This window comes from Podarcis pityusensis, assembly GCF_964106645.2.
Source record: "Podarcis pityusensis genome assembly, chromosome: 8".
NCBI classification, from domain to species: Eukaryota; Metazoa; Chordata; class Lepidosauria; order Squamata; family Lacertidae; genus Podarcis; species Podarcis pityusensis.
In genome coordinates, this window is record NC_138033.1 from 80922238 (window position 1) to 80934792 (window position 12555).

A 12555-nucleotide genomic window follows, 5' to 3' on the forward strand; every position below is an offset into this window, starting at 1 on the left:
GATGATCTCTCTCAACCTTCAGGGCAGAGGGTTTTTGCAGAGAGATGGGTCACCTACAGATACAAGAAACCCTTTAAAGCCTTAACTGGCTTGGGTGTCTCCTAAGGACCAAATCCTTCCCTAGAAACCAAGCCTTATGAGGAACAGTTGAGTATGTTTAGCCTGGAAGAGATTGAGAGGAGATAGCTATCTTTAAATATCTGAAGGGCAGTCAAATGGAAGTTGGATTCAGCTTGTTTTCTGCTGGATCCGAAGGACAGGACCCAAACCAATGGATTCCAAATGACAAGAAAGGAGATTCTGACTAAACACCAGGAAAAACCTCTGACAGTTAGAGCTGTTCGACAGTGGAACAGACTCCCTTGGGAGGTTCTGGACTCTCCTTCAGTGGAGGTTTTTAAGCAGAGGTTGGAAGGCCATCTGTCATGGATGCTATGATAATTTGCTCTGATTTCTTGTTCCAGGCACTGATACTGAGTGAAACTCAGCAATCATCCAATCAGGGCAGAGTCTTTGCAGTAGAGACGTCAGCACTGTGGTGTGGACTCCCCAAAGATATTTGCCAAGCTCCCACACTGAGCTCTTTCCGGAGCCAAGCAAAAACCAGCTCTTTCAGGAGACTCTCTAGCTAACTTAATCATGCTATTCTCAGCTCTTCATCGGTTTCCGACTGTAGTACTATAGTGTGTTGTCTACAGACTGCTGCAGCACTACAGTCGGAAACGGATCAAGCGCTGGTTTGATCTACCAATTCAATTACTTTGGTGAAATATTTGAATGTTTAAGAAAAAGAAGAAGTAGAACATGGGAGTTATATCAGGCTAAGTCCTTCCCAAAGTAAATCCACTGAATTTAATGAACCTAAGATAGTTGTAACCATTTAACTTTAGTGGGTGTACCAAGAGGAGGGCTAGCACTGAATATGGAGTTTGCACAGCCCATTCATAACAGGAAGGAGGCCAAGACTGGAAATTCCAAAAAAGGAGAAATGACAAGGAGATGTATTTGACGAGGAACAGCAACAGCCAGCACTTTTCAGGGTGCACAGAGCAAAATGCAGGGTGGGGGGCCTCCACACTCACCAATCTCACTGGCCTTGGCTCCCCCACTGCTGCCTTTTCCCCAGCTGCCCAACTGGGCTTTAGGCACAAGCTGGATCTTCTCATCTATTGTGGGCTGAAAGACACACAGACAGGAGCACAAATCAGGGAGAGCCTGCTGGGGATTGGAACCGCCCCACCCAATCCTGTTTCACAGAAGGAAACAAATCCTCCCACCCTCCGGCTCACTGCCACCCTCTCTCCCACTTCCCAGTTCAAAATGCCTAGATGCACAGATAGACAAACAGCTTTCTTGGAGGGCAGGGCAGCAAGAAAAACCAAGATTCCCCAACCAGGCACACTCCAGGCATTTTGAACTACAGTTCCCACTGGCACCAGCTACTGTAGGTGTATGAAGCTGGAGCCTGTGGGAACTGCAATCCAAAACATCTGGGAGGGCTGATGTTGAGGATTGGGAATGTGGAAGATGACCAACCAAAGGAGAGTTGGTTTCTCAGGATTCCTCTCAGAAAGAGATTCTTCCTCCATACAAACCTTGGTGATTTTAAGGAACTTGGTGGGGTCCAGAACACGGGTATTTTTCGCCCCCTGCACCGTGTTCCAGCCACCCTCCTCTACCCTCTGAACACCTGCAAACAAAACAAACAAACAGGTTACTTTTTATAAACCCTGATATAGTAGCTAAAGTGGTCTGGGATGAGTTGTATGTGTAAAGCGAAGCTTGAGAGCCTATGGGAATAAGGCTGCTATGTTTCCTCTGTCGCATCTAGCTGAAGAGTGCATTTCAATTTGCATTTCTGCCTAAGCAATTGTGTGGCAGGTTTTTAAAAAAATTATCTGTGCAGTTTCACCATTTGCCTATTCTGTGCAATGGTCCATGCACACGCTAGTAGAACAAATGGCTGGAGGTTGCTCCCCAATATGCTTAACAATATATATTGAGGCATATGGGCAGAAAGAGATATTCAACCTGGACAGGGCGCTCTATAATCAAGACACCGGAGGCAATTCTCATGACATGGACCCTTGTTCCTCTCTCCTCCTGGTCAAGCATCAGATGGGAACTCTGGGAACTTACCAGGCCTCCTCTTCTCTTTGGTCATTAGTTGCTGGACTTTCCGCTGCTCCTCCTGTTCTTCAATTTTTGCTTCTTTATGGATCTGCTCTATCGTCTTGGGGCCTTGATCTGCCCTCCGTGAGACCCAGTTACACTGTGGAAGACAGGAAAGAAAGGACGGATGAGGCCTTCTTTCTCCCCTGCACACTGTGGGGTAGTTGTGGTTGATGCAGACAGAGGAAGCGGGATATTCTACTGAGGGGAAAACTGCTCGCAAGCTCCTTCCACAAGCGTGACACAAGTCGATTGTAAAACCACAGCTACCCCATGACAGAAGCCCATGATGCAGGAGACAGCAGCTCCACTGCCCATCATCAAAAGATGGTCTCTGGCAGCCCTTTAAAAAACCAAGAACTACCCTCTCAAGGTAAGACTAAGAGCCAGGTGAGGGCAGTACCCCTTTTCTCTTGTGGACAATTACTCATCTGCTTCCCTTGCTGGACACGTACCTGCCTGAGGTCTATGACATCTTGAAGCATGAATCGTATTCTGGAAGAGGTTTTCCTCTCTTTGACTATCTTTTCCATCTGATTGAAATACTGGTCCATTCGAGGCTAGAGGAAACACAGATGCTCTCACCATATTTCATAGGAACATGAAAAACTGCCTTACAGCGGGGGATGGGGAAGGGGATCCTTTCCAGCCTCTCCTGGGAAACCATTCAGGGCCTGGAGAAATGAGGGTGACTCTTACCTTTGGACAGGGGCTAATCCCAGCCAGGCAAAAGTAAAGAGGTTTCTACGTAGAAATACATAAAAGTCACCCACCCGCCCCTGCACTTTCCAAGTGGCCTCACATTCCATCCACTCCTGGCGGGTATGAAGAAGGGCCAGTAAGGGGTATGGATCTAGCTTTTCTGAACACTTAAGTTCTTTTCAGAACCAAAGAAGATGGATTTGGGTGTTCACTCTTCCCTGATGACACAAGGGGCAAAGCAACCCTACTGCCCCATCCTCTAGGGGAAAGCACGAGCGCCACTAAGCAGCCCACAGAAAAGGCTACAGCCACCAAGGGTCTTCGTGTGGGTGCCAGGTTCTTCTAACCTTGGCTTTCTCAAAGTCCAAGTCTTTGCCAATGGTAGTCAAGAGGCGGCAGAGGCACTCAAGGGACTCCTCGTCGTGGTTCTTCAGCAGCTTCACCACACAGTCGTGCATGATGGCCTCTGTCAGCATCTTCAGCTTGAAGAGCTCCCCAATGAACTTTATGTTGCCAATGGAGCGCCGCCGGGCCTTGTCCTTGGCTTCTTCCAGTTCATCGTGGAGCCGCGTCCTCTCCTCTGGCTGAGGGGCAGAGAAGGAAGGGGTGGTGAGAAAGGGCTGCCTGCCACACCACAAGCCCATGGCCTCGCTTCCCAGGCCAGCAACACCACAGGACTCCCATGTCTTGGGCTCCCTGCTCCTGGGAGCGCACAGAGGGTGCTCTGCAGACACTCACCGTTGTGGAAGCTTCCAGCTCCTTCTGCTTCTTCTCAAAGACATCGTCATCAGCTTTGTCCTTTTCAAATTCCTTCTGGCAACGATTCAGGAGTAGCTTCCGGAAGTTGACAAAGCTCCCGGGCTTATCCGCCATGGGCACCTTCAGCTGTGTGCAGCACGTGTCAAAAGGGCCAAGGAGGAGGACGGTGAGCACAACACAGGCAAAACAGGGCACTCTCATCACTTGCTGCATTCCTAACCAGCATTTTATCATTTTATTTATAAAAATATTTACGGGCCATTATTCATAAAAACATATTAGAGCAAACAGACTGGCTCACAGCATTCATACTGAAAACAACACAGTAATATATACATATACATAATATATATAAACTTTTAATATCAAAGGTGAACTATTATGGAAAGGTACTATTATTATTTGCCTGCATGAGCCTGGTTCAGATAAGCATCTTCAGGACAACCTCCCCATAAACCCCTTTTCATTCTGGTGTCTAAAAGGCAGCAGATAACAGACCAGAGCAAACTCTTTGTCAATTCAGCCCAGTATTGTCTACCCTGAATGGCAGAGTACCGTATTTTTCCCTCTATAACACGCAGATTTTTTCTCCTAAAAAGTAAGGGGAAATGTCTGCGCGTGTTATTGAGCGAATGTGTGGTCCCTGGAGCCGACAGGCGCGAGTGAAGGCAAAAATCAGACAAATATCAATCGTCCGGAGAAGGGAAGCCTTGAAAAGAGGAAGCTGCTGCTTTCCTGCATTCTGCCTCAGGGTCTTACTGCCCACCCGCTTCTGTTTGTTACTGTGTTTGCTCAAACGGAACAAAGAGCAGAGAAAACCCCCTCCCCTCCAGGCAAGCAGAGGGGAAAGCAGAGCGTCCTTCCTTCTAATTCCTCTCCGTGCTCCGGTGCTGCAACATGCGGGGGGGGGGGGGGAGAGAGAGAGAGCTGGCTGGCTTGGGTGGGTGCGTGGGGGGAACTTTTGCCTTCCTTTCCTCCCTCCGGTAAAACACCTCTCCTGCATTCTTAGCCAGCTGCTTCTCCGCACACCCCTCTCGGTGCTCCTTGTCCCTTCTATGTTTTTCCTTCCCTCCCCACTTAAAACGTGGTTACAAAGCACGGATCCACATGGATCCTCAGGATCTTTGCATTGGGGCACCCCAAATTCACCATCAGATCACATAGCAATGATCTGATGCAAAAACAGGGCTGCAGTGGTGCAAAAACGTGGTTACAAAGCACGGATCCACATGGATCCTCAGGATCTTTGCATTGGGTCACCCCAAATTCACCATGAGATCACATAGCATGTCCATGGCTACAGCCTGCACCAAAAAAATCACGCACCCACTGTTGCCTGGGGCTGCAATGGTGCAAAAACGTGGTAACAAAGCACAGATCCACATGGATTCTCAGGATCTTTGCATTGGGCTACCCCAAACTCACCGTCAAATCACATGTCTGTGGCCACAGCATGAAGCACAAAAATGATACATCCACTGTTTCATTCAGAATTTTTTTTTCTTGTTTTCCTCCTCTAAAAACTATGTGCGTGTTATGGTCAGGTGCGTGTGATCGAGCGAAAAATACGGTATCTCCTGAGACTCAGGCCAATAAGGTCCTTTTCAAATCATCCTTTTAACAGCAGATGGCAGGGATCAAATCTGGGCTTTCCTGCATGTTAAGAAGGAGCTCTGCCATTCCCCCGCTCCCACTGGGTATTTTCCTCTTCCAACTTCCCACACCACACTTACCGTGACGAGACACCTGCACATGTTTGCATAGGCCACAGAGAAGCTGGGTTCATCAATGGCTTTCTCGAACACAAGGTCGATGACGCCTTTCAACCTCTCTTCCGTGTCCACAGTTAGATCAGTCACTTGCTTCATCAGTTGATTGAACATCTGTGGTGTCAACTTATTCAAGATGCTTCGGACCTTGCGGAATAGCTCCTGAAGGGAAAATGCAGGTGTTAAGGTGCAAAACTCAAATGAGGCCAAAGGCCTAGGAGAGCAACGGCCCAAGACAGCTGCTTTCAGTACCCAGGCATGGACGCTTCATTGCGCCGTATGCCCAAACCATCCCATGTCAGCTTGAACAGCTCCACCCATGTTCATAGCAACTCCAGGAGGAAAGGGGAAGACAGGCAGACAGGGAAGTTCAGACACAGCCAGGTTGAAACAACCAGACTCCAGAGCAGCAAAAGCTTTCTACAGCGGCAGATCAGAATGCAAATATATTCCACACAGGAAGTCTGTCCTCTGTGGGATCCCCTTTCTTTCCTCCCCCAAGGAAAGGCAGAAACAGTCAAGTAGATAACACAGAGAAAATACACCTGCCAGAGAGGTAGTAGGTTGTCTGGTATCCTCACTTGTCCTTTTAAGCCAGGGAGGTCCAATTTTTCGTATCAAGTGGGCCGCAATCGTATTTCAACAAGGAACCCGTGTGTTTGGGGAGGGAGGAGGAGCGAGGCCAAAATTTGTGCTGCCTTCCCGTAGCCGGGTAAGTGAGTCCCTCCCACCCCCTTCCAAAGCAGGAAAGCACTAACCAGGCTTTGGGAAGAAGGTGACAGAACTCTAGGACCCTGTTAGAGCACCTCCCTCCCCCAGCCCAGCACATCACTTGCTCAGCTTGGGAAGGCAGCACGAGGGGTGGGGAGGTGGGGGTGTCAAATGTTTCCATATGCGGCCTTTGGGCTGCACGTTGGACCACCCTGTTCTTAGCCATGCAAATCATGCTACAGCTAAGGGTGGGTGTTAAAGTGGGGAGTAGGGCCAGCCCCTCCGCAGCCCAGCCAGGAGGCTCATGTTCTTGCCTCACCTGGGTTTTGATGCTCTCAGAGTCTTCCGCTTGCGTCTCACGCTTCAGACTCGGCTTCCAGGCATTCTCAGCTTTCTTCAGGTGTACATCCTCTTTGACACAAACCGTGATGATCTTCCTGGGCTCCCGCCTCTGGCCTGGCTGAGATCTCCGCTGTCCAACGTTTAACAGCTAAGAGAAAAACCAGTCCCTTGAATGTTAAGTCCCTTTTAACACAAAGAGGCTCAAACAGCACATACAGGACATCCAGCATCAAAGCAACCCTGCTCTGCCAACACTACTTGGGAATTTATGCAGGTGAATATAGGAATGTAGCAAACTGCCTTATGCAAAGTCCATCTTCAGGGTTTCAGACAGGGAAACTCTCTCAGCTCTACCTGGAGATACCACTGAGGACTGAAGCATGGAGTTACAGACCTTTCCCACAGAGAGAATATGAACCAAGACGGAATGCTGCCGGCAAGCAGTCCCTGCCACACAAAAAGCAGCCCCTCCTTTGCTACCTGAGGCTGAGCCTTCCTGACCATGTTTCACTGTGGCTGTGATAAACAACCCCAGTTTTCAGGATACTGCACCTTCTGAGGTACAAGAGAACCAAACATATAAGAAGGGCAAGGTAGGAGGAGGAAGAAAGAGAAAGAGTGGGGGTTTTTTTGGGTTTTTTAAAAGGTGCTGGAGAACACACCTCCCCCTGCTGTCTGGCAAGTGAGCACAACAGCCCCAATCCTGCAACATGAGGTCCATATCCAAGCAAATAATCAGGACTTTGCCTGAGAGGCACACCAGAGTACACAGGCCAGTGTGATCCAGACGCAGCTCCAACCGGCCCATGGTGCTGCTGAGGAGACAGTGCCAACAAGAAACCTGACTGGTGGGACAGGGCAGCAAACCACCAGCTCGCTCCTCCTGAGGTTTCACCATTCGCACATGTTCTGCACTAATTAAGGCTTGCACGCAGGCACCAGCACCACATCAACTCCTTTGAGAATCCAGCCCTTGACATCCAAAATGCAGCAAGGAGCTCCTCTATGTGCTTAAATTCTACACCAGCAGCTTGAGCTGTAGCACCTGCTACTGTAGGTCCCTTTCTACAAATCTTGGGGGAAGCAGTGATCATTATGGGATACCCTAACAGGCAGCAGGATACCTTTATTTTGGCACTTCAAAAAGTGTTTCACGGACATCCCCCAGCAGGAGTCTCTGCTCAACACAAAGCAGAGCAAAATCATCTCCCAGTCCGGGCAGGAATAAGCAGCAAAGGAGCTGTTACAAACTTGTGAAGTTCACGATGCCGGCCACATCAGGTCTGATGCAGACACAAGATTTTCGCTTCTGTCCCCCTGCCCCCTCCCCATACCTCTCACTCCCAACCACTGCTCCCAACCACACATTCCCAAACACCACCCAAGAATGTTTAATATTTTGCAGTCAGACGTAAGGGCTGCCATTTCATGGTAGCCCTCAGCCAGCATTCACCTATCAGCACCACAATCAACAATAATTCAATCCTCTATCTCCGGCACCTTCTGTAACATAATGTCCCTTGCATTCTTTTCTAGCGTTAGAAAACTGAGCCACTGAGTTAGATTAAGGCCTTCCTCCTGGTGCATCTGGGGTGGCTTTTACAGCACAGCAGCTGGCTATTTTTCTTAAGCTATTTGTACCTATTTCTACTTCACCTCACCCAAGTCCTTTTTGAAAATAAGATGCATTTTTTTAAACTTGTTACCCGATTAACTGTGCCACCAGGTACCAAGGTTAGTGAAAAGCTGTTACTTTCCAAAATGCAGAAGGGGGGGAAAGCTGCCATTCAGCAAGGCTGAGATGGAGCATCCACGAGCTGCTAAATGCTCCAAGCCAAAAGAAAAACGAAGACAGGCCAAGCAGGACTTACCTGGTCTCCCCCTCTACACAGGACTGCGAAGAGCAGCCCTAGGGCAGATCCAGCTCAGGCCAAAGTCCCAGTATGCCCTCTGCTGGTGCTGTCCCACCCACCACTGAAGAGACGGCAGCCTAGAGAAGAGTACAAGGCAAGGCTGGTGCCATTTCCATTACAGGCTTGTGCTCTGTGGGGTTGTTTGCTAGCTCCTCTGAAGACAGGAGGGCAGAGGAGAAGGCTTTGCAAAAAGACGCTCACAGTGAGGGAGGAAACTGGGGGTGGGGGCAGGATGGCTTACCCCTATGGTCAGGTTCCTCAGCTGTGGGTGAGATGAGACCAACAAAGGGCATGCTGGGGGCCCACACCGAGCAAGGGGCTGGAGTCCAGGTGGGGGCTGCACTTTGCAGGCCTGTAAAAAGAAAGAAAGGGGTGGGGGAGAGGAAGGTATTATCCACAGGCTGACACAGAAAGACCTGACATGCCCAAGTAGGTGTCTGTTACAGCAGATGGGCATCACAACTTCAGAAGGTAGGTCTTTAGCTTAAATTTAACTCCAAACCCCCCCCCCATTTTTTGTCATTTCCCATTAAAAACCCATTAACTGGATGGCTATTCTGCAAGCCAAGAAGCAGGTGCCACTTGCAAAGAACTTCTTTCACCTGACTCCCCATGATTATTTTAAGAAGATTTCTCCTCTTCTTTTTCTTCTTCTCCCCCCCCCCCAGCCCCATATCGCCCCTGCTTGGCCTCCCCCTCCCCATTTCCAGGCCCCCACTATACAGAAACCAAAGGAGCTCAAGAAGCAGAACCTCAGCAGAATACTAAGCTGGTGGCCATGTTCCTGCCCACCTGTGTCAACAGAACCAATTGACTCCTTCAGAGGGGAAAAACACTATTTTCCAGTCAAATAGAGTCAAGGAAGCACGGGAGGAGCCTTACAGGTGATAGAAAGATGCGAGAACAAAGTAAGGGATGGGAAGAAAGACAGAATGAGGAAAGGCACAGACCAGCGGAGGGAGGAGGAAAAGGGAAGAGGAGGAAGGAAAGAGAGAAACTGAGAAAACGTGACTGCAGAAGAGCTCCCAAATTGGGAGCTGCTCCAGATTCTGGAGGGAAAAGGCAAAAGGTCATTTCTAACTGTGGATGTAACTCTGACACTTACAGGTGTGCCCCGCCCTCCAGGGATTTGTCTTCCGAAATCAGCAAATGCTGGTGTGAAATCTGGACCCCGTGCCAATATCCGAGGATCCAAAGTTCGAAGAGGCAGTTTTGGCTGATTGATCTGTATTAGTAGAAAAATGTAAAGTTACGGGTAGCCATGCAGCAACCGTCTGCACAGACAGCAGCATTTGGTAGATACTCCCAAGTAGCCTCAAGAGCTACAGCTGAAAACAAAACGCACAGCCAATGACTCATCCTGCCCATCAAGCTCCATTTCTTTTCTTACTTAACCTCTGAGGGGGGTGCCTGCTAAAGCTGAGCAAACTGAGGCATGGCAGTTCAAGGCCATCTAACTACCCCACCACCAGAAAGCAAAGCTTCTTCATGTCTGTTGACAGAGAGGCAGCTCAGGGGAAGGGAACTGGGGGTTTTCTGCTTCCTGGGGCTAGAAGAATGTTTTGGGGAAGCTGCATACATATCATCTAGTTTTAAACCCAGTCCAGTGGCAGCATCTCCTCTTGTGCCTTATTAATTCGGACCAGGTCTTCAAAATGTTGCAAAATCCAAGTTCTCAGTTTAAAACACTAGGCATGCCTTTCTCTCGACCTTCAGCCGCCACCACAAACTCACTTCCTCTGCCTACATACTAGCCCCATACCTTGTCAAGGACCACATCGCTGATGGGCGGCAGCCCCTCTGGCTTCTGGATGCAGGCAGGCATGAACTGGAAGTCTAAGAGGAACTCCCGGTCGTACTGCTTCTTCCCTTCGGAGTCCTGGGGCTTCCACTGCTCTGTAATGACACCACCAGCCTCAGGATGGGGCAATTCATTGCGCCATGTTTTCCCACCAAGGCCCCCTTGCTCCAATTAGAATTGTGGTCATGGGGGTCTTTCTCCTTTGCCTCACCCTGTCCCCATTTTGTGGGGAAGTCACGAAATGGTCGAGCGAATGAGTGCATGGCTCCGTGGAAAAAGAATGTTGCACTCTGATTGTGGAGGTCTGGCTTTGCATCCATTTGGTCACATGGAGCCTTGCTTGAGCCCTTTCTTGACTGAGGGACACCCCCCCCCCACCCCGCATCTCTTTGCACAGAAGGAAAAAAAGAAGGGTTTGATGCTGAAGGGGAAGAAGCAGGAGCAGGACAGCACCGGGACAGCCGTCCACAGGTTTTGTAGCTTTGTTCTAAAGAACCCTTGGGAAGCACAGTACAAGCAGCAGCAGAGCATGCAGCAGAGGGACAGTTGTGCACTCTGCTCTGTGCAGATGCACCTGGAGGCTCAGGGAGCATAGGTTGCCCAAAGAGCTACAGGTGGTCACTTTTATCACACAGAGGGGCAACGCAGCAGAGATTTGTAGAGAAGACGGTAGTCTAGGCCCAGCAGATATTCTATAAAGAATTTATATGTTTCAGTCTTTCAAAGGGTCATTTTCAGGAATTAACCACCAATGAAGTGCTCTTTAAAGGGAGGCAAACATCTGGAGCCACAAGTTTGACATCCTGGAAACGAGAGCTCTGGCACCACATGAAAAATTAAAAGGCCTGGAAGGGAGTCGGGAGGCGTAAGTGCAGTGACGGCTGCCAGCTAGGGCCCTGGAGGTGCCAGCGTGGGCTCCACCACGTGCCCTGCTGAATCCACACAGATTCAGAGTCAGAATCTCAGGGAACCAAGCAGCAAAGGCAGGTTTCCAGGCAGGAAAAGCATTGACATGGCGTGATGCCTTCTTCTCCAGAAGCCACCTCACAAGGGGCTCACTCCACCTGCAGCCAGCTACTTCTTTCAAAATACTGGCAAGTCATAGCCAACTGTCCATTTCCGGCTCATGTGTACAATGCCTGCCAACTGCATGAAGCAGCCCTTAAACTCCGGAGGTGGCCTGGAGATTTGAATCAAAGAATCACCCTCTTAGTCCAGAAGCTGCATCTTACACCACACCAAGCCCTCTCCTAGGAAGGCTCCCTCTCTCTCTCCCTCTCTCTCTCTCTCTCCCTCTCTCTCTCTCTCCCTCTCTCTCTCTCTGTCAGCTTGCTCAACATTTTCCTGGTTACATAGGAACAAAGCAAGCTGCCTTACTCTGTTGATCTAGCTCAGTATCATCTACACTGACTGGCAGCAGTTCTCCTTGCCCTGGAGATGCTGCCGAGGGCTGAAGCTGGGGCCTTCTGCATGCAAAGCAGGTAACTAGGGCCCCTTTCCCATTGCTTTCTCTTACCCCTTTGCTAAGAGAAATGCTGTTTCCCCCAAAGAGGCAGAGGAGTAACAGCCCATGCCACGGAAAGGCAACACTGCTGAGGATGCCACAACTTCTAGGGTAAGATGAGCAGAGGGTGACTGGGACTTACCTGGCTTATACTGGCAGGCCGGGGTTTCACTGGGACTCTCTGTGCAGCCTGAATTCCCCTCACCTCCTTCCCCCTCGGAGATGTTCTCAGCACCGTTGCGAATGGGCTCCCCTTCCTGCTCACCATTCTCCTCCGCAGCTTTCGCTACCTTAAGGTCAGAGTGGGAGTCCCTCCTAGGGCAAGTCTTCTGGCTCATTGCCTCTTGTTCAGATTCAAGTATCCTGTCACCTCCAGGTTCCACTTCTGCTTTAGGCTGAAACAACAAGCAAGCCCCAAATCAGCGCCCTACTCTCTGCCAAGCACTCAATAGACAAAGCTCCACTGCCTCTAATCTAAGGACTGGAAGTCGCATGTGGCCCTCCAGACTCCTCTCACTGGTCCTTGGGACTCTTCCAAGGAAATGCCCCTTTCCTTAGCTCTGCTGCTGCACACCTGGTTGGAGCCGTGAGAATACTTCTCACTTGCCTAGATGGAGTGGCGTGTAGAATCCTGCATGACTGTACAAAGGGTGGGAGTTGCATCTACTGCCCTGCCTTCTTTTTTATGCCCCTGGCCCTGCCCTCCACTGGCCCCTGGAAGGCTGCCCATGAGGGAGAAAGGCTCTCAGTCTGAAAAAGGGAAATACTGGCCAAACAGAGATTATGGATTTTTTTTTGAAAAAACACACCAGGCATTCTCCAGTTTCTATCATTTTGGAATAGTTTCCAAAGTACTGACACTGCTCTGTTGCTGTAAAGCAT

At 49.7% G+C, this 12555-nt stretch overlaps 1 protein-coding gene across 29 annotated transcripts in view; it reads right to left on the minus strand.

The window, feature by feature from the left end:
• The window catches only part of EIF4G3 (eukaryotic translation initiation factor 4 gamma 3), a 78040-nt gene that overhangs the window by 8064 nt on the left and 57421 nt on the right, over positions 1–12555 (minus strand). For 24 of the 29 annotated variants that reach the window (XR_013989662.1, XM_081017260.1, XM_081017254.1 and 21 more), the window contains 12 exons: positions 11816–12068; positions 10131–10264; positions 9474–9593; positions 8610–8720; positions 6433–6603; positions 5367–5564; positions 3613–3759; positions 3222–3458; positions 2628–2732; positions 2140–2272; positions 1596–1690; positions 1083–1176 (listed from right to left, as the gene is read on the minus strand). Coding sequence is in view for 28 of the 29 variants with exons in the window: in XM_081017260.1 (XP_080873386.1) it covers positions 1083–1176; positions 1596–1690; positions 2140–2272; positions 2628–2732; positions 3222–3458; positions 3613–3759; positions 5367–5564; positions 6433–6603; positions 8610–8720; positions 9474–9593; positions 10131–10264; positions 11816–12068 (1798 nt within the window). In the remaining variant the exon portion in view is untranslated. The remainder of the gene's footprint in view (positions 1–1082; positions 1177–1595; positions 1691–2139; positions 2273–2627; positions 2733–3221; positions 3459–3612; positions 3760–5366; positions 5565–6432; positions 6604–8609; positions 8721–9473; positions 9594–10130; positions 10265–11815; positions 12069–12555) is intronic. The other 5 variants (XM_081017268.1, XM_081017252.1, XM_081017270.1 and 2 more) reach the window with 1 other exon arrangement.